At 43.4% G+C, this 27,658-nt stretch overlaps 1 protein-coding gene across 3 annotated transcripts; it reads right to left on the bottom strand.

Annotated features, from left to right (window-relative positions):
* On the bottom strand, nt 1–23,802 carry PTGER2 (prostaglandin E receptor 2). 3 transcript variants are annotated; one of them, XM_019793090.2, is made up of 2 exons: nt 22,820–23,802; nt 1–643 (listed from the first exon to the last, which is right to left on the bottom strand). In XM_019793090.2, exons 1-2 carry the CDS (start codon nt 23,660–23,662, stop codon nt 551–553), a joined length of 936 nt encoding a protein of 311 aa, XP_019648649.1. In that variant the 5' UTR covers nt 23,663–23,802; the 3' UTR covers nt 1–550. The 3 variants fall into 3 exon arrangements, with proteins under 3 accessions (XP_019648649.1, XP_002930311.2, XP_019648650.1); XM_002930265.4 differs by lacking the exon at nt 1–643 and adding an exon at nt 9,857–11,415; XM_019793091.2 differs by lacking the exon at nt 1–643 and adding an exon at nt 11,438–11,639.
* Between the last annotated feature and the right edge of the window lie 3,856 nt (nt 23,803–27,658).

Here is a 27,658-nt window from a genome sequence, read left to right as displayed (position 1 = left end):
AGCTGACAGTTAGACTCATCCATTTATTTACTTAATAAATATTTATTGAACACCTATCATATGAGATATTGTTCTGACGGCAAACAAAAAAGGCGAAAACCCTGCCATTATGGAGATTTTCCTTCCACTCGGAGAGAAAGACAATAAGCCTCTGCACAGATGCGCACCCACATGCCCTTCCCCACACCCAACGATAACGCCCGGTATAATTGGGTGATAAAGGTTATAAAGAAAAATAAACAGACTGAGGGGAAAAGGAAAGAGAGTGACGGGGACATTTTATAGAGTCATTTTATATTAATCAAGGAAGATTTCTCTGCGGAAGTGACATTTGAGCAGAGCCAAGAACAAAATGAGAGGACAAGCAATGAGACTGTCTGGGGACAAGACATGCACGAATGCCTCCCACTGTCTGTGTGGCATGGAGATAGGTGGGGCAGTGGCTCAAGGCACTACTTCTTGGGTGACTCCTTGCTGTGAACACAGATGCAGATTCGATCAGTTGCATCATCTGTGACTTCACCAGACTCCTCAGTGTCCCCGGTCAACCTCAGATGTGTTGGTAACATGTCATTAGATTGACACCAGTATGATGATGTCTGTGTTGGTGGTGCTGATGGTGCTGGTGGTCTAGGTGTAGTGGCTGTATGATAAAACAGTTTTGATCATCAGAGGGCTGGAAATCAATACACTAGCAATATAGGATCTTAATAATATGATGACATTTTCATTAAAAAAAAATCAATGATGGTAACAGCAACTGTCATTTTTTAAAAGCACGTGAGGAGGGCAAGTACTGTCCTCATGATAAGGTGACAGAAGGGGCTTAGAAAATCTAAGTTAACTTGCTCAAGATTATACAGTAAATGCCAACTGTTAGATTTGAAATGAGGTCTGTCCAACTTCAGAGTCCAAACTTTATACCAACCACAGCGCTGGTCTGCTTCCAAGGGTAATGCCGCCGAGAGCAGCGTGAAGGATGGGCTGGGGAGGATGTGAGTGCTAAACAGAATGATGCAGTACTTTTATTGGAGAATAATCCTCATTTGTAAGATTCAAAACCTTATTGTATCAGTCCGGGTCGAACTGAGAAATAAGAAGGTTGAAGTAGGGCTATTTTATAGTTAAGAATGAACTGATGGTTCTTTTTTTTTTTTTTTAAAGATTTTATTTATTTATTCGACAGAGATAGAGACAGCCAGCGAGAGAGGGAACACAAGCAGGGGGAGTGGGAGAGGAAGAAGCAGGCTCATAGCAGAAGAGCCTGATGTGGGGCTCGATCCCATAAAGCCGGGATCACGCCCTGAGCCGAAGGCAGACGCTTAACCGCTGTGCCACCCAGGCGCCCCTGAACTGATGATTCTGTGGAAGTGGAGGAAGTCCCCAAACTCAAATAATCATAGCGTGGGGCTGGACCTCTGGTGGATAAACTGTGTTTTCTTTTGGGCAGAATCATTTTCTCTTACGATGTCTAAAATTAAATGGATGCTGAGATAGCTGCACTTCCCCCAAAAATAACTCATGTAAATTCAAATGACAGCTCATAGTCGTAAATGTGTTTGGTCTCCTTTTCCGTAATGGGAATGTGATGATAGGTGTATAAATTCTTTAAGCCAAACCATTAGTATCATATTGATGCTTGGCCTGACTTGGTGGTGAATGGTTGGAAAGATTAAGATAACAGCTCTTCTCCTGCCAATAAGATATCCATCATTAATATTTGGTTTTGGTTTTCATTTCATAGATAGTCATTCACAGCTCAAAAACAAAATATGTGAGGAAAACAATCAGAGTGATAGAAATTAGATTCTGATTCTAATTTACCTTGTTAATTTTTCCCTATGTACAAAAATCATGAAATTTTTTGTTTCTTTTGCAGGGACTGTGCCTGCCGTTTCATTAAAAAAAAATTATAATGTTGAAATCATCATTAACTCATGGGAACTTTGTAACTTTTTTCCTTGAATTATTTGTGATAAGGTTTCAGACGTAATGCATCCTCATCCAGGAATGCATCAGAGTATCTCTAAAGACATTCTGGTGCATGACACAATATAATAACCCAAATCGAGAAGTTAACACTGCTGTCTCCTACCATCGGTTCTTCAAAACCCATGTAAATTGTGCTAGTTGCCCCAGGATCCTTCATAGCGATGGGGTCTAGTTCAAAACCATGCCCTGCCATTAGTTGTCCTATCCGTTTGGTTTCCTTCAGTCTGGAACGGTTCCTCAACTCTTCTCTTCATTCTCATGACCTTGACTCTTTTTGAAGATTAACAGGCCAGGCATTTGGTAGAATATTCTTCAGTTTGGGTTAGTCTGGTGTTTCCTCATGATCAGGTTCAGGTTACGAAGTTTTGACAGGGAGAAATACCACAGAAGTGACACCGTGTCCTTCCTGCGTCCCATCTTTCAGTTCACAGTGCAAATGGGTCCATTACTAAGGATGTTTATTTACTCGGATCCCCTGGTTAAATTAGGGTCTGTTAGCATTTCTCACTGTAAAGTTACTCTTTCCCTTTAGTAATTAATCGTTATTTTGTCAGGAGCACTCTGAGACCATATAAATATCCTGTTTATGGCTCCCTTTCCTTGAACACTAATTTTCTTGCACAATCAGATGTTCCTGGTTTGTCTTACACTTTTTCTGCCCTTGGCCTGGGGTCAAATATTTCTCCAAGGAGCCCTGGCTCATTTTAGAGGAAAATGGCATTTAGAGCTCAGGATCTGTGTGGTAGATGTGCTTATTGCTATTGGCTGGGAAATGCAGTTGCTAATCTCAGTCTCAGCAGACAAAACCAGAAAACACACACACATACTTACATATGTATTTATTTCTGTATTTATCTGTATAAATTGAAAAGTAGGAGTTAATACCAATACCCTCAATTCCAATCCAATACTACAGCATTCGTTCTACTATTCTCTCTTTTTATATTTCTCTAACAGTGACAGACCTGGTTTCCATTATTCTTAATATATTTGCTTTTTTGGTAAATCCATTTGTAACTAGTCTCCCATGCCCACCATGAGCCTTTTCCCCACATCTCTGTCTTTCTGTTCAATCTGCCCCAGGTCTGAGCCCCTGACTCCCCTACTTGGACACCTATCCTTACTCTGCTTGGGTTCTGACAGCCCGTACCAGATGCCCACCCTGCCAAATGCGTGCCCTTCTCATCCTGATCAAGCTTCTAAACCCTGTTGCAGGGCTTGCAACATCCCTTGCAAGGATGCCCTACTCTCCCACGCAGGTTCTGAGCCCTTACACCAGTTCACCCCCTGTGTGGGTTGTCTCCTCATTCCTCTTGGGCTCTGATAACCCATGCAAGGCTGCCCCTCTCAATGGACTGGAAGATACTAAAACATTGGGCATCAAAACAAAAGACACAACAGTCTCTCCCTCCCGGAACTCACAATCTAGTGCAAGGAGACAGACCATGAATGTTATAAATATGTCAACCTTGAGGTATGTTTAAGGTCACTCATACTGGAAAAGGATGGACTAGGGTAAAGGGAATTAGGAATGGGGGTGTGTGTAATTTTAGGAAGGATAGTCAATGAAGGCCTCACTGAGAAGCTGTCACTGGAGTAAAATTTTGAAGATGAGGAAGTGAAGAAGTGAGCTGTCTGGGAGAAGAGCATTTATTCCAGGTAGAGACAGCAGCCAGGGAAGTGACCTGAGATGGGAACTTGCTGGTGTGCACCAGGCATAGCACGTTGGTCTGGGGGCCAGAGTCAGGAGTAGGGGAGAGAGGAGGGAGAGGGGGCCTAGGGAATGGGGACACATCAAGTCACCAATCTGACGTCCGCATTCCAATCCCAGCTTTACCATTCTGACTGTTGGTTTACATATAAAGCTATCAGGGTTTTTTTTTTTCTCCATGTGATTTATATCTTAATCACAAATTCCTAGTATAAAGGATTCCAAAAAGTAGTATTTTAACTTGGTCAGGTAGGTCAACTAAAGACAAGGCATTTAAAAAAGCTATCAACACTGATAACGAAGAATAATTGTGTTTCCTCACTTAATCTATCTTTGCAACCATTGTGGTTCACTATAACTTAATTGAGAACACAGAAGAAATTCGCAGAAGGAGGACAGGACTCTGACTCTCCACCTTCCTTAGTTTTCCAAACTAGCATTTCATGGACAGATGTGAACATCTGTTTCGTCTTAGAAGTGGGCGTCTGACTTCCCAGTCACCATAACAGGTAGTAAAGAGAATAAAGATCTCTAGTTTATAGTTAAGGGCTGTTCTTTTGTTGGAATGCATACTTAAACCAGAAGTATTTATTTTACAGGTCAAAGAAGTGTGCAGCCCACTGAGATGTGGTTATTGTGTCTTTCATTTTATGAGTAACATGAGGTCAGGTATTTTTAAAAACATGGAAAGTTAATGTTGAATTTTCAAAAGCCTAAGGCTTTTTGGCTTGTTCCTCTGGGCTCTTCACAATGCGGATATGTTAAGAAACTTTCTACAAGCTGGAAGATAGTCTCAACTGTCTTCAAAGGTTTCATTGTGCGGCTGTTGAATTTTGAAGTGTTTAATTTATGACGTATCATGCATACTCTTAGGACTGAGATGAGTATTGGTCAGTTAATTCTGGCAAAAATATCATTTGATGACTAAAAGTAGTGAGTTCCATTTTCAAGGAAAGAGATTATTCTCTGGGCCCCAGCACAGGCATCTAATTCCACATCAGCTCAAGGACCAAGTTTTTAACACAAAAGACAAGTTTCAGCTGATAAGTTCAAAGCTCGTGATTCCTAGTCTACAGAACCAATCCAAGAATTTATAGGCAAGTGAGTAATGAGAAACCAAATGACTGTGTGATGTCAGGTGGCAAGATCGGCACTATAATGATAAGGGGGATCTCAGGAGAGTGTCCTTAGTAAACAACTCCCTTCACCCCTGCACTGTTTTCCTCTATGCAAAGTGGAGCGCTGACCTGCTTTTATTTGTTGAAGGTTATAAAGGTGTGACCTAGTTGTTAGTAAGACTCGTAATACTCAGGTTCATTATTGAGAAGATAATGTTCAGATCAAGCCAGCAACTGATGTTTCAGCCCTTGTTGCTGATAAGACTGGTTTGGAATTTTGTGTTCGTGTTTGATTCTGACCCAGCATATTAAGATGGACATGGATAACTCGGATAAGATCTGGGGGAGATGCCAAAATGGTGAGGGGCCACATAAATGACAGCTGAAGTAATCAGAAATATTTGCCTGGGCAAGTCCTGGGAGCTGTTCTCAGGAATATGAAAGGTCGTCTGTGGCACATGGGTTGGATTTAGTCTGGGGAGCTTTAGAAGATGATGTGTAAATGAAATCTGCTCAGGTTCAGTTATTTATTTGAGAGAGAGAGAGCATGTATGAGCAGGGGGAGGGGCAAAGAGAGAGGGAGAGAGAGAATCCCAAACAGATTCCCTGCTGAGCTCAGAGGCCCATGCAGGGCTTGACACGGGCTTGATCTGATAACCCTGAGATGAAATCAAGAGTCAGACCCTTAACCGACTGAGCCACCCATGTGTCCCTCAGTTTCAACTTTGTGCTAGAGAGTGTTTCCCAACACATAACATATCCTGTTCGAATAACGTTTCAGGTACTGTCCCCTCCAAGCTGCCCTACTTGGCTCTGTTGAGGGGACAGGAGCCATGCTATGTGTCCTGTTGTCCTTCTGTGTCTCTTGCTCTCCGCTCTTTTATGCTTACACATTCCTCTACACTGTCCCATGGGTGCCAATCTACATTGCATTCTCTGAAATACAAACTTGTCTGACACGCTTATTATCCTCATTATTCTTGACAGTTACCCAGAGTCAACAAATAGATACCCGTGACCCCTAGCACCATGACCCCTGCCAGGAATGAGCCCTCCGAGCCAGACATGTGTGAAGAGGTCAGAGGGGCCACTGAACAGGACTTTTAGGATGATACTAATCCTTAGCCTTATTTGCATTTACCATGTCCAGGCACTGTGTTGAATGTCCTGCATGTACTTCCTCATTTGAGCTTCAAAATAATTGAAGAGGTAAGTAATTTTATTATCCTTCTATTACGGATAAGGAAAGTAAGAGTCAGAGAGGTTAAATAACTTGCCTGAAAAAGCCTCAGCAGTCCGGCAAATCTTTAAGAGCCCCTGAATAAAGCTAGTTTGCTGAAAGGACAAAGGTTGAGTGTATGCATCAGAGATAACACAGGACCCATTGGTGGCCAGAGAGGGGACAGTTTGTGCTAGGAAAGGTGTGCTGTGGAAGGGGATGAAAGGAGGTGAGTGGAGACAGATCCTGTGATAGGAGAAAGGGTAACTTTGACAGATGGCTTGGGAGTCAAATTTTTTCTTTTTCCATTTTGTTAAAATTTACTTTTTCCTTGTACTTGTGTCACCATTCAAAATTATGCAGAATTGCTGAATTGCTACATATACTTTCTCTTTACCATGGCTGTGTAGACCCATCCCTGCTATGTTAAATTTGGGAACAACCTGCCCTGCATTGTTAAGTGAGGTTTTTCTTTTCTCTCTCTTTTTTTAAAGATTTATTTATTTATAAGAGAGAGACAGCACAAGTGGGTGGAGGGGCAGAGGGAGAGAATCCTCAAGCAGACACCCCACTGAGCATGGAGCCTGACAAGGGGCTTGATCCAACAACCCATGAGATCATGACCTGAGCCAAAACCAAGAGTTGGGTGCCTAACAGACTGAGGCACCCAGGTGCCCCTAAGTGAGTTTTTTCTAGATTTTTCTCATTCTAGTGGTCTTTCTTAAAAATGAGGCTCCATTTCATTTCTAGACCAGCATACACGGTTCTCTCTCTTTGTTCTGCCTAGAGAGAGCTATACTGCTATGGGCGGGGGAAACAAAGATGTTTTGGTCTGATTCCCCTTCTCTTTCTCCAATTATATAAAATCATATGCTTCCAAAGTTAGATAAAAGTAAATGCCAAGCCACAGGAAAGCAGGGATTAGGACCAATATTTTAATGAAGGAATCTATAGTATTTTACCTCCTTTCCTACAGATGGGGCCGATTCCTATTCCCCGAGCTTGTTAGAGGATATTTGGAATAGAAGGCAGGAAGAGAGGCTGATCACTTTGTGGTTTCAATTTTTGTGTTGGTGCTGGATATACTCCACTTCCTCTCTCAATCTACTCTTTCCCTGTAGTAAGGCCTTCATGGACTGCTTTACCCAGGCTCCCCTGACTCTGTGAATTACAGTTGGGTTTCACCAATGGGAGAAACAGGCAGAAGAGTAGAAAGTAGGAGGAGAGATCTCCCAGGAAAGTAGTCCCCTTGTTCCCTCCCTGTGGTTTTGTGTCAATTGTACTTACTTCCCTACTTAAGGCTACAGTTCCAGTTGGGTGACGGCTCCTTCCTTGTCCCTTCAGGCAAGGAGGGGAAGAGCTTGTGAGGGATGTCTCACCATCCCTTGTTGATTCCCTTAAATCTGAAATATTTCTCTCATTCAACAGTCCTCAGTTATCCCTTGGAGCACGCCATCTCTTTTTTGCTGGAAACGTCACTGATTTGACTCGTGGCAGATTTTAAAATGAAACACTCGGATCATAGAATTAAACCACCTGAACTGGACTTTAATAGTACATTCATTTTATAGGGAATAAAAAAATATAATCCAAGAAAATCTACTTAACAATTAAAAGAATTGTAAAAGCTACCCCCCAAAAAAGTAACTTTCTGAAATAAAAATTAATGCCCAGTACATGTCCTTGGTCCCCGGTATAGACTAGAGCTTTTGTGACTTGCTAAAATAATATTTATTTCCATAGTGTGCATTTACGATAATAAAAATGCTTTGTGAATTAAATCAATTATAATGCCATAAGGTGATTGGAGGTATGTTATAAATGTGTCCTCAGGGAGGAAATCCAATGAAGTTAAGTGTGTGAAGGGGCAGAAGATCATCATCAAATACTTAAGTTGCAACACCACCTGCATGAGTAGGCGTTGTCCGCCCACACATAGAAACTTCTCATTTGCAGAGAAGACTGCTTCTCCGTCTGTAAATGGCCCAAGTGGGGGCTCTTCCTAAATTCAGACAACCATGAGTTTTGGCTAAATGAAATAAACAAACCTTTACATGAGTGCAAGCTAATTGTCTTCCCGTCTTTCAATGTCATCAAATTTTAAACCTGAGCATATAGGTTTTTTTCTTGATTCTAATCAGAGCTGACATCACATGAACATTAGGACAACCCTTTCAAAGTGCACTGGCATGAGCAGACAGGGATGAAAAAATGTAACTGAATTACACTGAGAATGTTGTGATTCAGACTGGATTTTCCCTGCCCGCTGCGAGGGGCTCACAGCCTCTGCCAAAATGGTGGTTTTGGGTTGGCACTGTTTCTAGAACGTTGGCTCTGGGTTGACACGGATCCAAACCACTTTGAGATTCAGGTCTCTTGGAGGCTTTCTATAGCGTCTATCAGATCTTTGGAGATTCAAGGCCACACTTTAGTACCAGAATTTCCCAGTTCCCTCTTGGATGACCTGAGGCCAGAGGGAACTGGGAACAATTTGGCTCAGGGCCGACTACTTTGGCCCATTCAATTCCTGGACACCTAAAGTTAGGGCTGGCAGTCTGAGGTGAAAATCCACTATAGTTTCTCCCTTTTCATCCCACTGTCGGGGACAATTAATAAAATTGGTATGGGCGGGGGGAACACAGTTCAGTTTTCTAACATACCAGGTTAAGCTCTCTGTTTTTATTTAATTTGAAAATGAGTAAGTGTAAACAGGTATGTCTGATGTGAAGGTATTTTTAGAAAGGAAATATTTACATACATATTCTAAGTAATTTTTTCTGTTACCTTTAAATTGCCATTAATAATAGGTGATTGACTATCACATAGGATTTTTACATTCAGTTCCTTCTATGTATATGCAGATGAAAAAACAGGGTTTAGCCATCTAACGCAGTGCAAGGACAGGCGTACATTAGGAAACAAAGCTCTAGAAATCTACCAGTTCTTACATAAATGGCTTAAACTCTTCTATATTGGGCCCCCAGAGTGAATCATTGTGTTTGCACTAGTGATAGTATATCCAAGTGTGCCTTTTCTTTTTTTAAAAGATCTCAGGCATTATTCCAGAATTTTGGGGGGTGGTGAGATGGAGTGAAGGATTGTAGTTAATATTTTCATTTAGAGGAAAAAACAGCATCTGATAAAAGAAATCAATCTTCTAGATTCAAAGTAACTTCAGAATTTTATGTTTAGGGATTACCCTTGAGTGTAATTAGTCCTATTTAGAACAATTTCTTAACTTTAGAATACTTGTGTGCAGGGAAGATTTATTTACATGTCCAGATTTCAGTTAAGTTAAATTTTGCCTGGTTTGTTTAAATTAGTAGAAAAGCAAACCATTTATTTATTCTTTTAAAAATAAGAGCTGATTTGACATAGATTGTGTCTGATGCTAGATTGGTTTGGAATCACTTTAAGTGATTACCTAGTTTGATAACTACTTATAGGAAATGGTTTTACGTAAGCAATTCAATGAGACTTTGGAAAAAACTAACATCCCTTTCTCATTTTTTATGATAGCTATACTGTAATAACACTCACTACAAAATAAATAAATAAATAAATAAGATGGTTCTACTATTCTGAAGATCATTCTGTAAGGAAAAAATCCTCCAATACCAAGAACTATACTGACTATTTTAATATCTAAATTATAACGCAACCACACTTTAAAAACCTGCCTGCAAAAGTAAATATAATTTTTGCACTTTTATCTTATTAAAAATATTATACTGGGGCACCTGGGTGGCACAGTGGTTAAGCGTCTGCCTTCGGCTCAGGGCGTGATCCCGGCGTTATGGGATCGAGCCCTACAGCAGGCTCCTCCGCTATGAGCCTGCTTCTTCCTCTCCCACTCCCCCTGCTTGTGTTCCCTCTCTCACTGGCTATCTCTATCTCTGTTCAATAAATAAAAAATATATATATATATTATACCTACTCTAGAACTGTTATTTGGGGGACTTCATCAAATACTACTCCATTTTCAAATTTTTGTCTCATAGTTTATCTTCATAGCATCTCAGATGAGTATACGCAGTAGTTGAGATGATTAAATGGTACAAATTCGCTGAAATATTTTGATCCTAGGTTTATACCACGGCAAACGTCTAGATTTAGAAACATATTAAGTTATGACTCACTGTTGCCTGATTTCCTATATAGTATGAGTCAAACCATGTTTCCTGGATAAAAATGTAGATGCATGAGTTTTGCTACAACACAGTCCTCTTATCAAGTAGATGTTAGTCACAGCCTCCACATGAGCCATAGAAGAGCTTCAGGGTTTATTAAGAATTGACCAGATTTTTCAGTTTTTAATTCTAATATTTGGCCTCAGACACAGCCACAGTTCCCCTCCCTGGAAACAGAATGAAGAGTATTAATCAGAATTAAAAACTCTCTTAATAGCCTATTATTTCTTCTTGAGAGGAAAATTCCGAAAGGGTTCTTGATTACTCTTAGCACAATGGACCTTATAAAATAAATAACCTAATACTTTGACACACAGCTTCTACAGGACTAGTGGAAAGGTCACGTTAACCAGCTGAGTCTACTCTTCCACGCATAATACCATGGTGACCGGAGAGACCTCCCACACACACAAATAGGACGGTACAAAGTGCCTGTGATTTCCAAATTCATCCGCCAAACAAAGGGTTTGTTAAGCAATCACAAGATACCAGTCCTAGTCGCTTCCACACAGCGCCTTCCTAGAGGAGACACGCGAAGTTTCATCTGGTCTGACTGCACACTGCATGTTTATGAGGCAGTAGCACAGAAGATTAAAACAAAAAACACAGTAACTATTCAGGGTTTTAAACAAGTTACAAAACCACATGCTTTCTCACTCAACAGGAAAGCTTCAATCAAAAGGCAACTGGATCCTAAAAGCAGTTGGTTTTTCCTCCAAAGACCAACCTCATTGACTTGCACATTGAGGGTAGGTTTTATAGATCCTTCCAACACCTTCCATGAAGTCCTTGTCGGCACCTCTGTAGCCCCAACCTCTGCTGAAATGTTTGTACACTCTGTTTTAGGGTAGCATCACTGGGTTTGTAAACTTACTTTTTCATTTCTCCAAGGAGCCATTTCAAAATGATCTTTCAGATGCTGGCTAACGAAGCACTTCTTAACTACTGTCGACAAAGGTCAATCTATTTACTGGCATTTGACTGTATAGAACAGGAAGTCTGTGCTGCGTCTTGTGTTCTTAATGAAACCCGACAACAGAGGACTGAACGCATTAGTCTCAGAACAGGAGGCCTAAGGATGGCAAAGATCCAAGGGTCAATTATTGAATTGATTGATAAAAATCTAAGAGCTTGGAGGTCCCAATTTTCTCTTCGGGAAGAGGTTTCATTCATATATGCAAAAATCTGTGAGAAGCAAAAAGGAAAAATGATATCAGTTGTATATTGTAGCAGTGGACAGACTTAGAGCAGGTGCAATTTCTTAAGATTTAAGAGCAAAATGTGTTTTTTTTACGTGCCAGGGGTGGTGACAGGTGGGTAGTGAAATCTCAGTCTTCTTCCATAAGTTTATTCCTGACAAACACTCTGAAATGTAAGTGTTGTCTCCTTTTGACAGATGAGGAAGTGAACTTCAGGAAAGGTAAAAACAATATGTTACATTTACATCCAAATATTAAATCTGATTTAATTATCACAATTGAGTGAGAAAAGATATCTAGAGCCTGGGTTCCGGACACACGACTGCCTGGGTTTCACTCCTGGCTCCATATATATTATACGGCTTTGGAAACACAGGAAAAAAACGAACCTCTTTGTGCCTCAGTTTCTACATCTTTAAAATGGGTGATAATGATAGCAATACTACTTCTTAGGTTTGTCGGGAGGATGACAGGAAGTAGTATGTGTATGCTGTTTAGAACAGTGCTTGCTCAGTAAGTTCCCCACAATGTTGTCCATATCTCCAGATTACCAGTGAGGGCACCGACATGCAGAGGAGTCAGGTGACGTGCCCAAGCTCCCAGGGCTGCTTAGTTGGCGAAGTTAGGACATAAATTCCAACTTCTCTGACACCAGTAAAGAGCTCAACCATGGGCAACATTCAGATAGCCTATATTAGAACAAAGGCCTTTAGAACAACGTCCTAAATAATGGAAACCTGACACATCTTTCACCCTGACTGATGTTTTCAAATGGGTATACCAGTTCTATTCTGATTCCTTATATATTTTGGGATCAATGCAACGTTTTGGTCGGATTGAAAGGAATAAAATAGTACACGCTCAGTAAAAATCAAACACTTCACATAGCTTACAGAAAAGAGGAAACAAATGGAAATCACACCCAGCCTTTTTTGTTTGTTTGTTTGTTTGTTAAAGGTTTATTTGAGAGAAAGAGAGAGAAAGACCAGGAGTGGGAGTCGGGAGAGGAGAAGCAGACTCCTCACTGAGCAGGGAGCCTGACACGGGGCTCGATCCCAGGACCCCGAGATCATGACCTGAGGCAAAAGCAGATGCTTAACCGACTGAGCCACCCAGGCCCCCCTCATACCCAGTCTTGGAAACCAGTTCTTTACAATGCTCTAGGGACTTTCTTACCAGTGGGAACCTGTGAGTTAGAGAGCTATATACAACTTCATTCCTCCACACTCCTTTGCCAGAAAAAGGAATGGCTTATTTCCTTTTCCCCTGGCACTTATTCTGCAGGTATCTGGCAACTGGATATACAAAGCAAATTGCAGGGAAGGAGAAGAGTAGTCATCTTTGGATTGCTTATGTTAGGACAGAGCAGGAAGGTTTGGCAGCCATAGGTGTTTATGCCGGGGAATCTTGGACTACGGAATGGAGGAAAGACTTGGCACATGAGCAAGGAAAAAGAAGAAGTGATGGTGGATTTTCCTCATTATACAGAGAAGAAGAAAGTTAGGTGGGACAATGGGGCAATCATTTTCTTGTCAGCCAAACTATTTTGGCTGAGAAATATACAGTACTTACACGGTGTACCTAAGGAGAGATTTGGGAGTTCAGAAGTCCGGGATGAGAGCACACAGAAGTCTGATAGACCCAAGTACATTAGTTACTACACACGCAACTGACTCTGCTGGAGAAGAGGTCTGTAGCGGAGTTCATGATGGAGCTTCACCAAGGATATGATGACACTCTATTTATCAGCCATCCTGGGCTCCGGGGTAGCGAGGGCTCAGCGCTCCAGTGTCACACATGGACATGAGTCAGGTTTTCAGTGGCAAATGACCTGTACGGTATCACAGTTCCTGATCTCGTTAAGAGTGTGACAGAGCAATGAGAAGTGAAAAATGGTTTTAGAGGATGAAGCAATTCTGTACTATTTGTTTCCTTTCCTTTTCATCTACTATGCTGGGTAATTTTTAGAAATGCTAAAAATTTGCATTTCAGAAGGTGGCCAAGATTTTGTAGAAGACAACTTCTTCTTTGATGCTGGGAAAAATGACCCTTGGAGTTCCTGATGTAAGTTTTGTCTTCTCCTACCTCCCCATTTTTTTCCTTTGGTTCTTGTTTTTTGCCTAGAATTCACTGTTTTTGATATTGTGGATCCTGGGTTTGTTTTTATTTTAATTAATTAATTAATTTATTTTTAAAGATTTTATTTATTTATTTCACAGAGAGAGCGCGCACACACAAGCAGAGGGAGCTGCAGGCAGAGGGAGAAGCAGGCTCCCCGCTGAGCAGGGAGCCCAATGCAGGGCTTTCGATCCCAGGACCCGGGATCACGACCTGAGCTGAGGGCGGGCGCTTCCCAGCTTCCCCGACTGAGCCAGCCAGGTGCCCCTCTGGGTTTGTTTTCAGTTGTAAAATATACAGAGCTGGAGATCCAGCATTTTAGCAAACATTTTCAAGTGTATTGTCAGAGGCATTAAGCACATTTATATTGTTGTGCAACTGTACTATCTACGTTTTTTATTTTCTGTGTATCAAGATGTTTTGACATCTTAAAGCTTTCCAGCGGGGAAGAGACTGCCCCTCCCCACCCCCAGGGCTACATTCTTAAGAGACTGCCAAGGGCTCACCTGAAGCAGTCCTTTGATATGCAAAGGAACCAAGCCCGGGCCCCTCCTATGTCCCAGGAGGCAATATTCTTCTGCAGAGGCCCAGGCTGTCGTCCAGCTCCGGCTCCTTCTGCCTCCTGACCGACACTACTAATTTCCCTTGTGGCCCTGGTGTTGTGCAGTGTTTCCTGCTCCTAGGACCTGTGAGTATGCTAAACTTCATTTTCCTGAGCCTCCCCCGTGCTCCTCTTGTGGCTGCCCCTGACTGGCCATCAGGTAAAAGAACACAGACTACATCACCACCGTCCATCTCCAGAACCTTTTTTTCATCACCCCAAACTGAAATCCTGTACCCATTAAACTATAACTCCGCATTTCCCTCCGCCTCCTGCTAATCCTAGATTTTAATTAAAGGCTGACACAATTGGTAGGTCAAAAAGTTAATAACGTTCAGTGATACTCTGGAATTCAGCTTCCCAGGCGGACAAAATCTATACATGTTTTTGCATACACTACGAATCAATTTGCTATGAGAAAAATCTAAAGTCAAGAGAGGATAGGCTCTCTCTACGGGGCTTCACCAAGAATATAGCTTGTTTTGATACCTACAAAGTGGTACAGATGAAAATCAGTGTTCTTTAGATTCACCTTCTATACAAAGAATCCTTTCAGCCAACCGTGGAAAACTTCATCTTGGCACTGACAGGGACTGTTCTGAGCTACTTGCCTGCTGTGAATGCAACTCCGTCTTGGTTTCAGAATGTTAGAGCAAATGAGAACTTTATTTGGTTGTTCATTGAAATCACCTGAGGAAGTTGAGACTCTGATGGCTTGCTCCCACACCCCCCACCAGACTCTAATTTAATTAATCAGGGCTGTAACATGGGTATCAAGGGTTTTAAATCAACTGAGGTGATTCTAACCTGCAACCAAGGTTGAGAACCTCTGTTTTAGAACGTTCACCCACCTGAAAGAGTTTAAAATTATTCATTTACCACACTTAAAAACAAAAGACCCGCTTAGGCCTGGTCAAACAAATGATTGTGAGCTTCCAGAATGCAGTGTCTGATCGTTAACATGCAATATGATTTTCCTGTGGAAGTTGAACCCTAGGGAGATAGCAGTTAATATTTACTGAAGACCTATGTGTGCCAGGCACAGGGCTAAGCATTTGTAAGTCTTATTCTGTTTAATCCTTACACCAACTTGCAAAATGTTATTATTCCTGTTTTAGTAAGGAGGAAATCAGGGCCTAGAAGATTAGTTACCATGCCCCAAATCACACTCCAGGTAAGTAGGGAAGCCACGGAGCCACACTCAAGCAGTGGGTCCAGAACTTTCCTTTTAGCCACTACATACTCTGCCACCTTCTACATAAAAAGCCTATGATGTGGGACACCTGGGTGGCTCAGTCGGTTAAGCGTCTGCCTTCAGCTCAGGTCATGATCCTGGAGTTCTGGGATTGAGCTGTCCTGGGATCATGCCCTTTGGGCTCGCTGCTCAGTGAGGAGTCTGCTTCTCCTTCTCCCTCTGCTGCTCCCCTTGCTTGTGCTCTCTCTCTCTCTCAAGTAAATAAATAAATAAAATCTTAAAAAAAAAACAAACCAGAAAGGCCTGTGATGAAAAGTCTCACGTGAAGTTCGCCACTAACTGATTATGGTTTCGTAAGAGCCTTGTTTGTAAAGGTGTCACAAAGGTTTGTGGGTATGACTGTTCCTGTTTATCGATTTAAAAACCATGTCTATATCTATTTATCTTTCTTTGGGGCTTTTCTTTCCTTCACACTTTTTTTTTGTAATCTACATGATATGTCTGCATAGTGTTACATATGTATAATTTATACATATGTATAAATAGATGTTTACTAAAATATTTTATTTAAAAAATATTTTTCACTAGTATTTTTATTTAAATTCAATTAATTAACATATATTATTAGCTTCAGAGGTAGAGGTCAGTGATTTATCATTCTTAAGAGTCTGACGCTCAATGGACTGAGCCACCCGGGCGCCCCCTCTTTCCTTCACACTTTGCACAGTTAAATTGCAGGCAGCAATTATGTTTACCTGCCTTGTGAAAGACATTCGGGTGTCCTGGCTATGGCTTTATATAAGCCACTCCTTTTTTTTTAAGTTTTATTTATTTATTTGACAGAGAGAGAGAGAGAGCATAAGCAGGGGAAGGAACAGAGGGTGATGGAGAAGCAGGCTTCCTGCTGAGCAAGGAGCCTGATGCGGGGCTCAATCCCACCTGAACCAAAGGCAGACGCTTAACCAACTGAGCCAACCAGGCACCACCCCTAAATAATCCCTTTAAAAAAATTTTTGGTGTCAACTATACTTCAAAAAAAATTTGTTTTAAACACAAAACTTTTGGAGGGACAGTATTTTCCAGATATATGATGCTTTAAAGAAATCCCTTTCCCCAAATCCCAGGTGGTTTATAGGGGGGACAGGAGCCTCCGTCCCTTGGGAAGGAAAGACTGGGACACAGCTATGGCTCCAGTATTAAAGAGCATTCCCTGCCTGTGCTTCAGGTGATCCCAGGGCTGGACACAAAGAGAGTTAATGCTAAAGTTTAGAGCTCTGGGCCTGTATATTCCAGGGTGATGGTTCTTAATTCTTTGAAAAAAATGATGCGCACTATGGAAACTCCCCAGAACACAAGATTTTACAAATGATTTCAAAGTGATCCAACTGCTGTCCGTGGAGTGTAGGAAGAACCTTGGTCCACGGGAAATTTTGGCCTTCCCCAAATGCACTATTCCTGGCCCTTCCCATCACGCATATGTCCTAGCTGCAGAAGACTTCAGTCTAGTGTTCTGTTGGGGGGGGGGCAATTTTAGGCAGCAAATTATTCTGAGAAAAATGAAGCTTGGTATCTTGGTCATATAAACTGAGGCACAGTGGATGTGAGCTCAAGATAAGGATGGAGTTTTGTGGTCAGAAGCTACAAAATAGAGGACAGGAGAAGCCAATGGAAACCAAGCAGACCAAGCTGCAGATTAACTGGGTCTTCAACCTCTAGGTGCAAAGAGACTTGTCTTCCTCAACACCATGTCTCTGGAGATCAGTTCCTCACTATTTCTATCCTATCCTATTGATCCTGTTCTATCTCATCCTATCCTATCTTATTCCGTTCCTTTTTTTTTTTTTTGAAAAAAAGATTTTATTTATTTATGGGAGAGAGAGAGAGCAAGGAGTGAGCATGAGCGGGAGGGGGGTGGAGGGAGAGGGACGCAAACTCCCTGCTGTGCGGGGAGCCTGATGCAGGACTCGATCCCAGGACCCCAAGATCATGACCTGAGCCAAAGACAGACTCTTAACCAACTCAGCCACCCAGGCGCCCCCTTTAGTTTTAACTTAATACTGTGATGGGCTCTTGACATGTCAAAAAAAGAAATACACCATCCCTAAAAGCTGTTTTTCTTTAAACTGAGGACCTGGCCTTCATCATCTGAAATAGCAGTGAAGAACAATTTGACCAATGGTGTAGACATAATGCATAGCTTCTCTTTTGGGAAAAGAACTATGGTTCTTGCTATCTAAATTTTAAAAACTGAGTGTAATTGTGTCTTTATTCACAGCCACAATTTTGTAATGGCAAAGGAAAAGGTGTCAAATGAAAACACTCATACAGAGGAACATTCTCATAAAAGGTCACATGCCTTAAAATGATTTCACCAATCCCAAGCATATAATTGGTGATGCAGACATGATAAAGGGATTTCCAGTAATACATGGATATAACTTAACACAAGCAAATTCACTGTGGTTATGCATAAAGGGGTCTGAATTTCTCTTTTATCCCTACTAGAACTGTGGTATTTTGCATGTACATAATCAACAAATTTCATATGAATTTTACAACCCCCATTCATGTTACATTTTACATGAAGAGTTCCAGGAATGAACAGGAAACTCCAGTACTGTTTACTTGAGTTTGTTCTGTATTTTGAAAATCATATTTCCACTAATCAGGTTTGCCTAGAAATTACAGCACTGAAGAATTTTTTAAGATGAAGACAATTTTAGAATGAGCCAATTGTTCACTTTTGAAATTTTAGAACTGAATAAAATATTTTAATGGCAAGTAGAAAGCAGTTTAAAATGACCAGCAGCTGTCCACGGCGATTGGCAAAGTAGTGACCAAGTAACTTGTCGTGGGTTGGAAATTAAAACACAAATAATATCGGAGGCAAGAATGGAGGTCTGATATATTTTCTGTGTTCTGTTCCATTTCAGGAAGAAAGTTTCTATTTATCTCTGTGAAATGATGGCAACAGCTGATCGACATAAGGAGGAATTCATTAATTTATACACTATCCCGTTAGTACATAAACAGTTTGGAATATGTTGTTGGTCCCATGCATGATTTCATATTGGGCAGCCAAAGTAATGCCATTTCCTAACCACAACATAGTTTGTTTTTTTTATCGTAAGAAATGTTTTATGTATACCAACAGAAGATTTTATGTGAGGGGTAATCTGATTATTTCTTAATTTAGACCAGCATTTATATTAGCCAATCTCCTTAAATCTCGGTCTCAGCCTTTCAATTCATAGGACTAGAGAAGAAAAAAGGAACCGCACACTTGGTTCCAGCTCAGGCCCTTTGATCGGCATGGAAAAAAAGGTCTTTGCCATTTTATTTGTAAAGTGAACAAGCTGGGGGGCACCTGGGTGGCTCAGTCAGTTGAGCGTTGACTCTTGGTTTTGGCTCAGGTCATGATCTCAGGGTTGTGGGATCACATCCCCCCCCAACCCTCGGGCTCCGTGCTCAACGCCAAGTCCACTTGGGATTCTTTCCCCCTCTGCTTCCCTCCCCCTGCCCACTGGGGTGTGCGTGCTTTCCCTCTCTCTAATAAATTTTTTTTAAAAAGCTAACAAGTTTGAATTGAGACAAAGTGATCCAGATATTTATAACATCCTCACCACTCCTTTATGAAATCTTGGATTCATCTTTTCACATGTTACCCCTGAAAGAAGTACTTTTTCTCTGATAGTATTGTGGTTAAGAGGATAAGCTCTGTGCATTTTTAAACTGTCTGGCTGTGAATCCCAGTGTTTACTAGCTGGGGGACCCAGGGTGTTATTTGCCTCATCTGTAAAACAGGAACAATAATACTATCTATTTTACAGGTTGTTGCGAAGGTAATGGGTTAGTATATGTAAAAATTAGCACTCAAAATGTTAGCCATTTTGATGCTGATAATAATGATATTTGAAAGTTGAACTTGGCTTCATTACAGGGTGCTGGGTATTTTACATTTTGATAGTTTTCTCTTCCAAACATTGGAAGTCCTAGACTGGTGTTCTTGGAGGAAGCAGTAATTCTAACCTGTCCCCACCCTGGGACAACACTGACATGAATAGTTTCGGGTTTCTTAAATTCCCCACTCCCCTCCTTCCCTCACTCCAAGAGCACTGGAAAAGGCTGGTGCCCCACTGGGTACACAGCTGTGAAATCTCCTCTTTACTGGGCCAGTGGTGTGGCCTACTTTTGAGGGACATTGAAAACAGCTCTGTTTTCCTGAGGAAGAAACAAACAGAGATAGAGTAGATTGCTAGTACTTTCTGGGAACAAGGAAATCAATTAGTTGGAATAGCTCATTAATAGTCACTTTACATTGATTACATTTTGAAGTGATAATATTTTGGATATATCAGGTTAAATAAAACATATTGATTAATTTTTATTGTTTCCTTTTACTTTTTGTCATTTGGCTAATAGAACATTTAAAATTCCATATGTGGCTCAACTGTACTTCTACTGGACTGCATATGTTCTGTTGGAGGAACAGCAGAAGTTCCGAAGGCAACCACAAGTCTTTGCCTTGTCTAACAGTGTTCCAGTTAGGACGTGTGGAATGATTCCTGCCTTGTGTGGGAGATTGGTGTAGGCCATTTCTGACCACAATTTTAGTGTGGGCCAAGTAGACTAAAAGGACATGAGAGGAAAGTGCCCCCCCGCCCCCCTTCCCTGCCAGGGCCCATGGCAAGCATTCTGAAATACCAGGATGTATGCACCAAACAGTAACTGTGACTTTGGAATCATCAGATAAACCCTCCCCGAGATAACCAAAATCAGGATACTGCAGCTTTTCGTAAGGTTTAAAGTGCTATGTAAATGAAAGGTTCTAACAAATACCAATAATCTATTGACAAAGTAAAATTAGTCAACAGTCAATGTAAATTTCCTTACTTAAAAGACAACTTGATACTTCCCATTCAAGGTACAGTTCAAATATCTATTTGGGGCCTAGTGAGCTACCCATTCTTCATCTAGATAACATGTCATGTTGGCCCCAAGGCAAGGATCAGCGTGTCTGGCTTTCTAACTATGTTCACTCTAGGTTTCTCCCCTACTCTTTGGGAATCTTTGCCATGCATACATGCAGAAGCAAACCCGGATAATATCTAGTGAGAGTGTCAATGCCACTATCATAAAGGGCCCTCGTAATCTTCATCTGGCGTCCTCAAGCCATAGACAGGCAATCTAAATAAAAACACAGCTTCAGAACAAGCCTCCTACTCCCCATTCCTTCTAACTGGACTTCTAGCTCTAAGCCTCTTCCATGTGGCAACTCTGGAGCTGCCCCTGGCTTAATAGTAAATAAAGGGGGAAATAAATATTCATAAATATATGTGTGTGTTTGTGTGTGTGTGTATGTATACACAGGAAGACTTGAAAATCAACAGTTAGCAATGATTGAGTTCTCATGATAAAAGGCAAATTTACTTGAAAACAGGGAAACCTCTTGAAAATTACTTCCTTTACGTTTTATAATATATTTATGCAATGGGTTAGTCATGATCAAAGGAGAGACCTTTTCCTCCTGTTCTGTTCCTCTAAAGGGCTTAGGGAATAATAATCCTGTTCATAAGCATGTGGTTGCCCTTGGAGCCCATTCCCAAGCTATTTAAGTGGCGAGGGTAAGGGGTATTTTTAAATATACACTCGAAAATCACAGATGAGACTCCAAGAACTGACCTGCCAATTCTCACCAGGCCAAGACCAGCACCGCCCAACTCAGAAAGGGTTTATGGCCTCGAAGTTGGATTCTAAGTTATTCAGTGGAACTGGAAATGCTTTTTCTCTCATAGATACGTGTTCTGCATCTCTGTCCTGACCCCAAAAAGTTGATTTAACTTCTAATATGACATTAAATTTTCTACTCGTAAAACAAAAGAAGGGCATAGAAGCCATGCCGGTTTCCACATCACAGCCTTCTTGCTGCACAAACTCCCTGGTTCAGGGTGGAAAGGAAGAGGCAGGGTCCCACAGTGCTACCTCATTTCATTAGGGGGTACCTTCCTGTCACTTACGGATTTAGACCAGCTTCTGCCCTGACAGAGAACAAGGTAAGAGTGTGAGGACAATGGGGACCAGGGAGAAGAGAACATAGCTGTGAATCAGTTCATTTCGGGGGACGGCTGTCCTTGCCCACCCCGGAGGGTGAGCATGTGAAGATAATCGACAGCAGTGATGGAGGTGGGAAGTAAGATAAAGCTACTTCTTCAGTTTCTACAGCTCAGACCTACTAATGGTAGGCACTGTCTATCTCTTTCTTTTCTCCAAGACTGTGGCAGGAGGGAGTCACTGCCAATTGCTCACTCCCTGTAGGGTCAGTCTTGTTCTTCTGAAGAGTGGGAAGTGGGGCTACCAAAACTCCTCGTCCCCAGCTTCCAGTAAGAGACCCATCCCAGGCTCTGCTCAGACCCATCCCGGGCTCTGCTACCTGTGTTACACCTGGGGCAGCTCGAACTCACAGCATCACAGAACTGCTAATCTTGCCCCAAACTAGGACAGCAGCCATTCCCAAACCTGGGCTCTTGTCTTCAGTTCCCTGGGGCAGCCTCTGGCCTGCTAGGTCATGGCACCTGCTGGGCGTACCAACTCTCCCATCCCTGAGATGCACCAGCCAATCCTGTGTGTGGCTTTGTGCTCAACAAATGCATGACTATAAGCTGAAGAACACCTGTAGATATTTCTGATAATGATATGAAGAGGATATTTTGTAAGAAGGTACAAATGCCTCCTTTAGAGGAATTGCAAGAGTTTAGCAAGGGGTTTTTCCAAGCAACCATGTTTTCCTTTAATTATCATTATGGACATAATATAATGTCCAGATTTTTTTCATGGCCACAAAGAGTTATGCTCCTAATATGTAAATTGGGAAACTTGTAAACTCTGTAATAGTTGAAATTTAAGGACACATAATTAATGCTCTGAACTTATCAACAGGGACCCTTCTCACCTGGGACCATTCTCAGTGGCAGCTAGAATGCCATATGTTGGGTACCACATTTTGTGCTGGGAGAAACAGAAGGCAAAGCATGGAGAACTTGCACTAGTGGGTGGGGAATACCTAGAGGTGAACTGCAGCTCGGGGAAGACAGGTTGCAGCTAATACCCATCCACAGGTGGAAGGGGCTGCATCCTCCTCAGGCATGAAACCAGGTTAGCAGAGGCAGACAGGGACAGGGACATATCCCCTCTTTTAACTCTAGGCTGGGGGTCTGGGCGGGCTTAGCGGGGGACCAAGAATCCCTTTCAGGGGGACTGTATTAGGTGTGAGAAACGCTAACACGGAGCCACAAAACGCCAGGGTTAGGGGAGGAAGGAAGTGGGGTAAAGGTGAGAAGCGAGAGAAGGCTCTAGACCTCAAGAATGAGAACCTAGTTCTACAAATCGCAAAGGCATGGTGATGGAAAGGGTGGGAGCGAGAGGGGAAAGAGAAGGCTGCTCAGAGAGGGGCTGTGGAAACGAAATGAGTTAACTTACCGTGAAAGGCAAGGAGCAGACCGCAAAGGTGATGGTCATAATAGCCAGGAGAATGAGGTGGTCCGTCTCCTCTGCCATGGACACCCTTTCCCCTCTCCTGCGGATCCCAGGGCCGTCCCGGCAGCTGCCCACTGACGGTCCGCAGCGACTTCTCCGGCTCCGACGGTGCATGCGGATGAGGTTGAGGATGACACTGAAGTTGCAGGCGAGCACCGCGAGGATGAGGAAGAGCAGCACGGTGGCGTACAGCTGCAGGTACGTGGTCTTGTCGTGCTTGATGAAGCACCACGTCCCGGGGCAGTACTGGACGTACTGCCTGGGGTCTCGCAACGGCAGGGAGCAAAAGAGCAGAGAGACCGTGTAGATGGTGGGCAGCACGGCCAAGCCGCCTCGGCGCGTGACCCAGCGCTGATAGAAGTAGGGGTGCCCGATGGCTAGGTAGCGCTCCAGGGCCATGGCGAAGAGCATGAGCATCGTGGCCAGGCTGAAGAAGGTCATGGCGAAGGCGAAGTAGGTGCACACACGGCCCTCGGGCGCCAGTGCCACCAGGGTCTGGTTCCGAGCGTAGGAAGCCAGCACCACCGGGCTGATGAGGCAGGTCCCAAGCAGGTCGGTGAACACCAGCTCTGTCACCAGCACGTGGAACAGGGAGATAGAGTTCCCGCGTCCTGCGCTGCGGCCCGCGTCCGCCCGCCAGCGGCGCGCCAGCAGCGCCAGCGCGATGAGGTTCCCCACTACCCCGGCCGAGAACATCACCGAGCTGATGGCCGGGCTTTCCCCGGAGGGGAGCCACTGCGAAAGCGTGCAGTTCTCCGACGACGAATCGCTGGAGGTATTGCCCATGGTGGAGTGCGGGGAGGAGAGAGGCGCCCTCCTCTCCCGGCTGGTCCCTTGGGGGAGGAGGAGGGTCTGAGAGCAGGAGTGCTCCGAGAAGCTGAAGGAAAGGGGGAGGGACCCAAGTCCAGAGCCCCCTTCCGGCCCCCAGCGCGCCCGGGGCAGGCTCGGCCCCAGGGCTCGCTTTGCTCTCGGAGAGGCCACCACTATGCCGCCGCATCCGGGCGGCGCGCGAGGCTGCTCGGCGGATCCGCACCGACCTCAGCCGGGAGCCCGCACCCGGGGGGCAGCCGCCGCCGCTTCCGCACCCGCCTGGGGACGGCCTCGGACGCCGTGTCACGGCGCCCGGGACTAGCGCCCGCCAGCTCCAACACGTGGAACGCGCGTCACACCCCGCGGGGCACCGCGAGTCCCTCAGCCGGGAGGGCGAGAAGAGGGGGCCGGAGCGCCAGCCCCGCGCGGCGCTGGGCGGGAGCGGTGTCCCGGGCTCCGTCCCCTCGGGGTTGGGTGCTGGGAGCCGCACGGCCGCTGACCTTGGCGAGGAGGCGCTTCGCCCCCGCAGAGGGCCGGGAGAGAGTGCGGGCACTTGTGGGTGTGCGCAGAATTCACAGAAGGCAGCAACGGGAAAGCAAAGGGACTCGCCAAACAATAAAGTGAGAAGGACCCCGTCCCGGGAGATGTGTGTAAGAAGGGAACAACAGGCACCAAAGACCGCTTGCAGCAGGACCAATATGTTCTTTTTCTTATTCTTTTGACATTCTCAGGAAGATAAACTAAGAGGGCGGGACCAAAATTAGGAGGAAGTGAAAAGCTCGGCTGGTTGTCCGAGGAACCAAACCGCGCGCCCTGCTGAGCTGCCTGTTGCACTGTTGCTTTGATTAGGTGGCCAGCATTTCGCCTTTTCCTATGTCAACACCATAACGGATAACCACTTGTTTAAGCAAGAAAAGAAATGTTCCTTGTGTGTAAAATTGTGTTTGTGAACACAGCTTGAAATCATTGCACATTGTTCTCTAGTCAAGCACAGCCTTGAAAGAAAATCTGCTTCAGGATTAATTCTTTCACGTTAAGGGTGCAGAGCACATCTGGAAAGACCCATTCCTGGTAAAGCTTATTAGTAAGTGGCCAGTTTTAGAAACTACAACTGACAAAAGTGGTTGTCTACCACATCCCTTGTCATAATTGCAGACTCCTGAAAATGGGCCGGTGTTTAAAACTGTTTAAACAAACAAAATCCAGTTTGACAGACAAAGGGGGGTAATTATATTCTGTAAGAAAGGTCATATTCACTTGGGGAAGGAGGAAGGACTGGGAGATGGAAGGACCTGCATAGGGAACAGGCAAGGGGTAAAAGCCATCATGGTGGAACAAAGAAAAAATTAGCTGCTTAAGAACATATCTTACCACAACCTGCTTGCTCTCCATGAATATTTTAGCTCACCTTGATAATTCTGGCCTGGGGATTGGAATGGAGATGGGGCTTCCAACAGGGCAAGTTCAAAGGGAGTCTATTTTTCTCAAATAAGAAGTTCAGCAGTCACAGGCAGGTGAGTCTCCCAGGACCCAGTCTCTTTCTGTTCTCTAGCCCTTCATCCCTAGCATGCTGGCTTTCTGTCTGCGTGTTCTTCCCCATGTAGTCACCAGTCGCTCCCTGTATCAGTCAGGATGCAACCAGAGAAACAGAACCGTTGTGAGTGATGAAGAATGAGAGATTTATTATTAGGCACTAGACCTGTGCTGTTCAATATGGTAGCCACTAGCCACATGTGGCAATTTAAATTTAAATGAGTTAAAATTAGCAATGTAGTTTCTCAGTTGCACTAGGTACATTTCAAGTGCTCAGTAGCCATATGCATATGATTAGTGGCTTTCATATTGGGCAGTTCATATACAAAACACTTCAATCATCACAGAAGTTCTATTGGAAAGTGATGCATTAGACCCTACATGATTGTGGGAGCTCCTGGAGAAGTCCATGCAAAGCTGTTTGCTGTCTTTGGTTCTAGTGTTGACTGAACCTGAAGTCACCATAGGTCAGACAGAATGGTGATCAGGGTAGAAAACTGGTTGTGGATAAAAGCAAGTACAGGCTTGGAACCTACAGGGATAAACTGGAATTCATGAACAACTAGAATCTTCAAAGGCAGGCTGGATTTGTGTATGTCTCTTACTACCTCTGACCTTGATAATGCAGGTATACTGTGGGAGAAGCTGCCACCCTTCATGGGGCTACACATGCCCTTGGCTTAGGATGCAGAGAAGCTGAAGGAGGAGATCTGATGGCCGCTGGATTCTGTGTGCTGCCCTGCCTCACACCAGCGAGGCGAGCCGGCAGATCAGCGACAATGTACTAGAGTTATCACCATGCCCGGAGCCCTGCATTGTCCTTCAGAGCATGAAAACCATGGCTGCTGCGTCACTGTTGCCTTCTCAATCTCATGCAACACTTCTCTTGTGGCTAATGTTAACCTTGAAACCATGCAGGATTCTGAAGAACAGATACTGCTCAGCTGGGTCGACTCAGTATAAAGTTACCACACTGCCCCACAGTCCGGGCATTAAGTCTGCACTGAAAGCAGAGGGTGAGAAAGAGGCAGCCTCTGTGAGCTTGCTCTCTCTTGTGCCTGTTTCTTTCATCAGAAAAGCTGGTTTTCCAGAAGTACCCTGATAGCCTTCCCTTCATGTCCCGTTCGCCAGAATTTGGTAAAATGGCCACTCCCTAGCACCAAAGGAGGCTGAGAAAGGGGGGCTATTGAAAATTTCCAGCTTCTTCCAGAGCAGAGGCAGGCCAGGAGAAAGGGCTGGGAGTGGCACTGGGTTAGTGAGCCGACAGTGTCTGCTGCAGATGTGCACAGAGGGTTTGCCACGACCCCGTTCTTGCAGCCAGAAACGAAGTGCAAGAACACCCATTCCAAGTCCTTCATTCGCAGTTGATGAAACTGACGCACGGAAAAGTTGAGTATCTTACCCAAGGATATACAAATTTAGTGCAAAGCTAGCAGTATGGAAGCAAGACCATCTCATTTACATTACAGATCTCTGCATATTGCACACACTGTCCATTTAAGGGCAAAAAGGAGCACTTGGCACAATACTCATCCTTGATACTGCATTAGAGCTCATTGACAAATCACTCAACATAATTTGGATGTTACTTTTTCCTGACATATTGATAAAGTTTGAAAAGATTACGCGTATCCAGTATGACCAAAGAGAGAGAGAAAGGGGCTTGGTAGAAGTGTGAGTGTGGGTATAACTTTCCTGGTAAGAATGGTTTATTAATTATCACAGATTTTGAATATGCTTCAGCCCAGAAATAATGTTCTGGAAATGTACTGCCTCAAGGGGACATAATCTGACAAATACACAAAGTTGTCAGGGACACACACAGCAGGAAGAATGTTCATTATTGCAAGAATCTAGAACTAAATGTCCTTCCATAGAGGATTGGTTTAATAAATTTTGGTACACCCATGTAAGGGAATATAGAGTCATTAAAAAGGATGACATGTATCTGTATTTCTTGATAATAATCTTTACCACATATTGAGTTAAAAGCATGTATATTGTTTCATTCATATAAAATTGTATGCATAAATATTTGCTTAGAGCAGCATCTAGAAGGATGTTCAGCCAAATGTGAGTAGTAATTTCTCTAGGTAGTACTTTCTTCTTTATGGCTGTCTGTTTTGGCTGATTTTTCTATAAATATGTATTACCTTTGCATTAGGAAATTCAAGGAAGACGCTTTTCGTTTAGAAAAAAAGTTTAATCATTGGAGGAGACTGTCTTTTCTGCTTGGCAGAAAACAGGGAGTTAGATGCTAATGTTTTAAATCCTTTCCAGTTCTACCATTTAACAAGTGGGCCAGTTGTTTGAGACTGAAGAAGATTGGAGATATATCCTTATATTTCCGTCAGAGTTCTGCAACTGTCCTTATTTGAAGATTGGAAATCATCATGTATTTTGCACCATGTCTAATGAGATGATGCCCTGCCCTACTTC

The sequence above is a fragment of the Ailuropoda melanoleuca genome, chromosome 20, assembly GCF_002007445.2.
Source record: "Ailuropoda melanoleuca isolate Jingjing chromosome 20, ASM200744v2, whole genome shotgun sequence".
In the NCBI taxonomy this organism is placed as follows: Eukaryota; Metazoa; Chordata; class Mammalia; order Carnivora; family Ursidae; genus Ailuropoda; species Ailuropoda melanoleuca.
The sequence above is the reverse complement of the archived record's forward strand: the minus strand, read 5'-3'. Positions and strand labels throughout refer to the sequence as shown.

Excerpts from the sequence above, each read along its gene's own strand:
- PTGER2 (XM_002930265.4), bottom strand. The coding sequence starts at position 23,662 with ATGGGCAATACCTCCAGCGATTCGTCGTCGGAGAACTGCACGCTTTCG. Across the intron at positions 11,416-22,819 it reads TCTGCTCCTTGCCTTTCACG|ATTTTTGCATATATGAATGA; the intron begins GTAAGTTAACTC and ends TGCTTCTCACAG.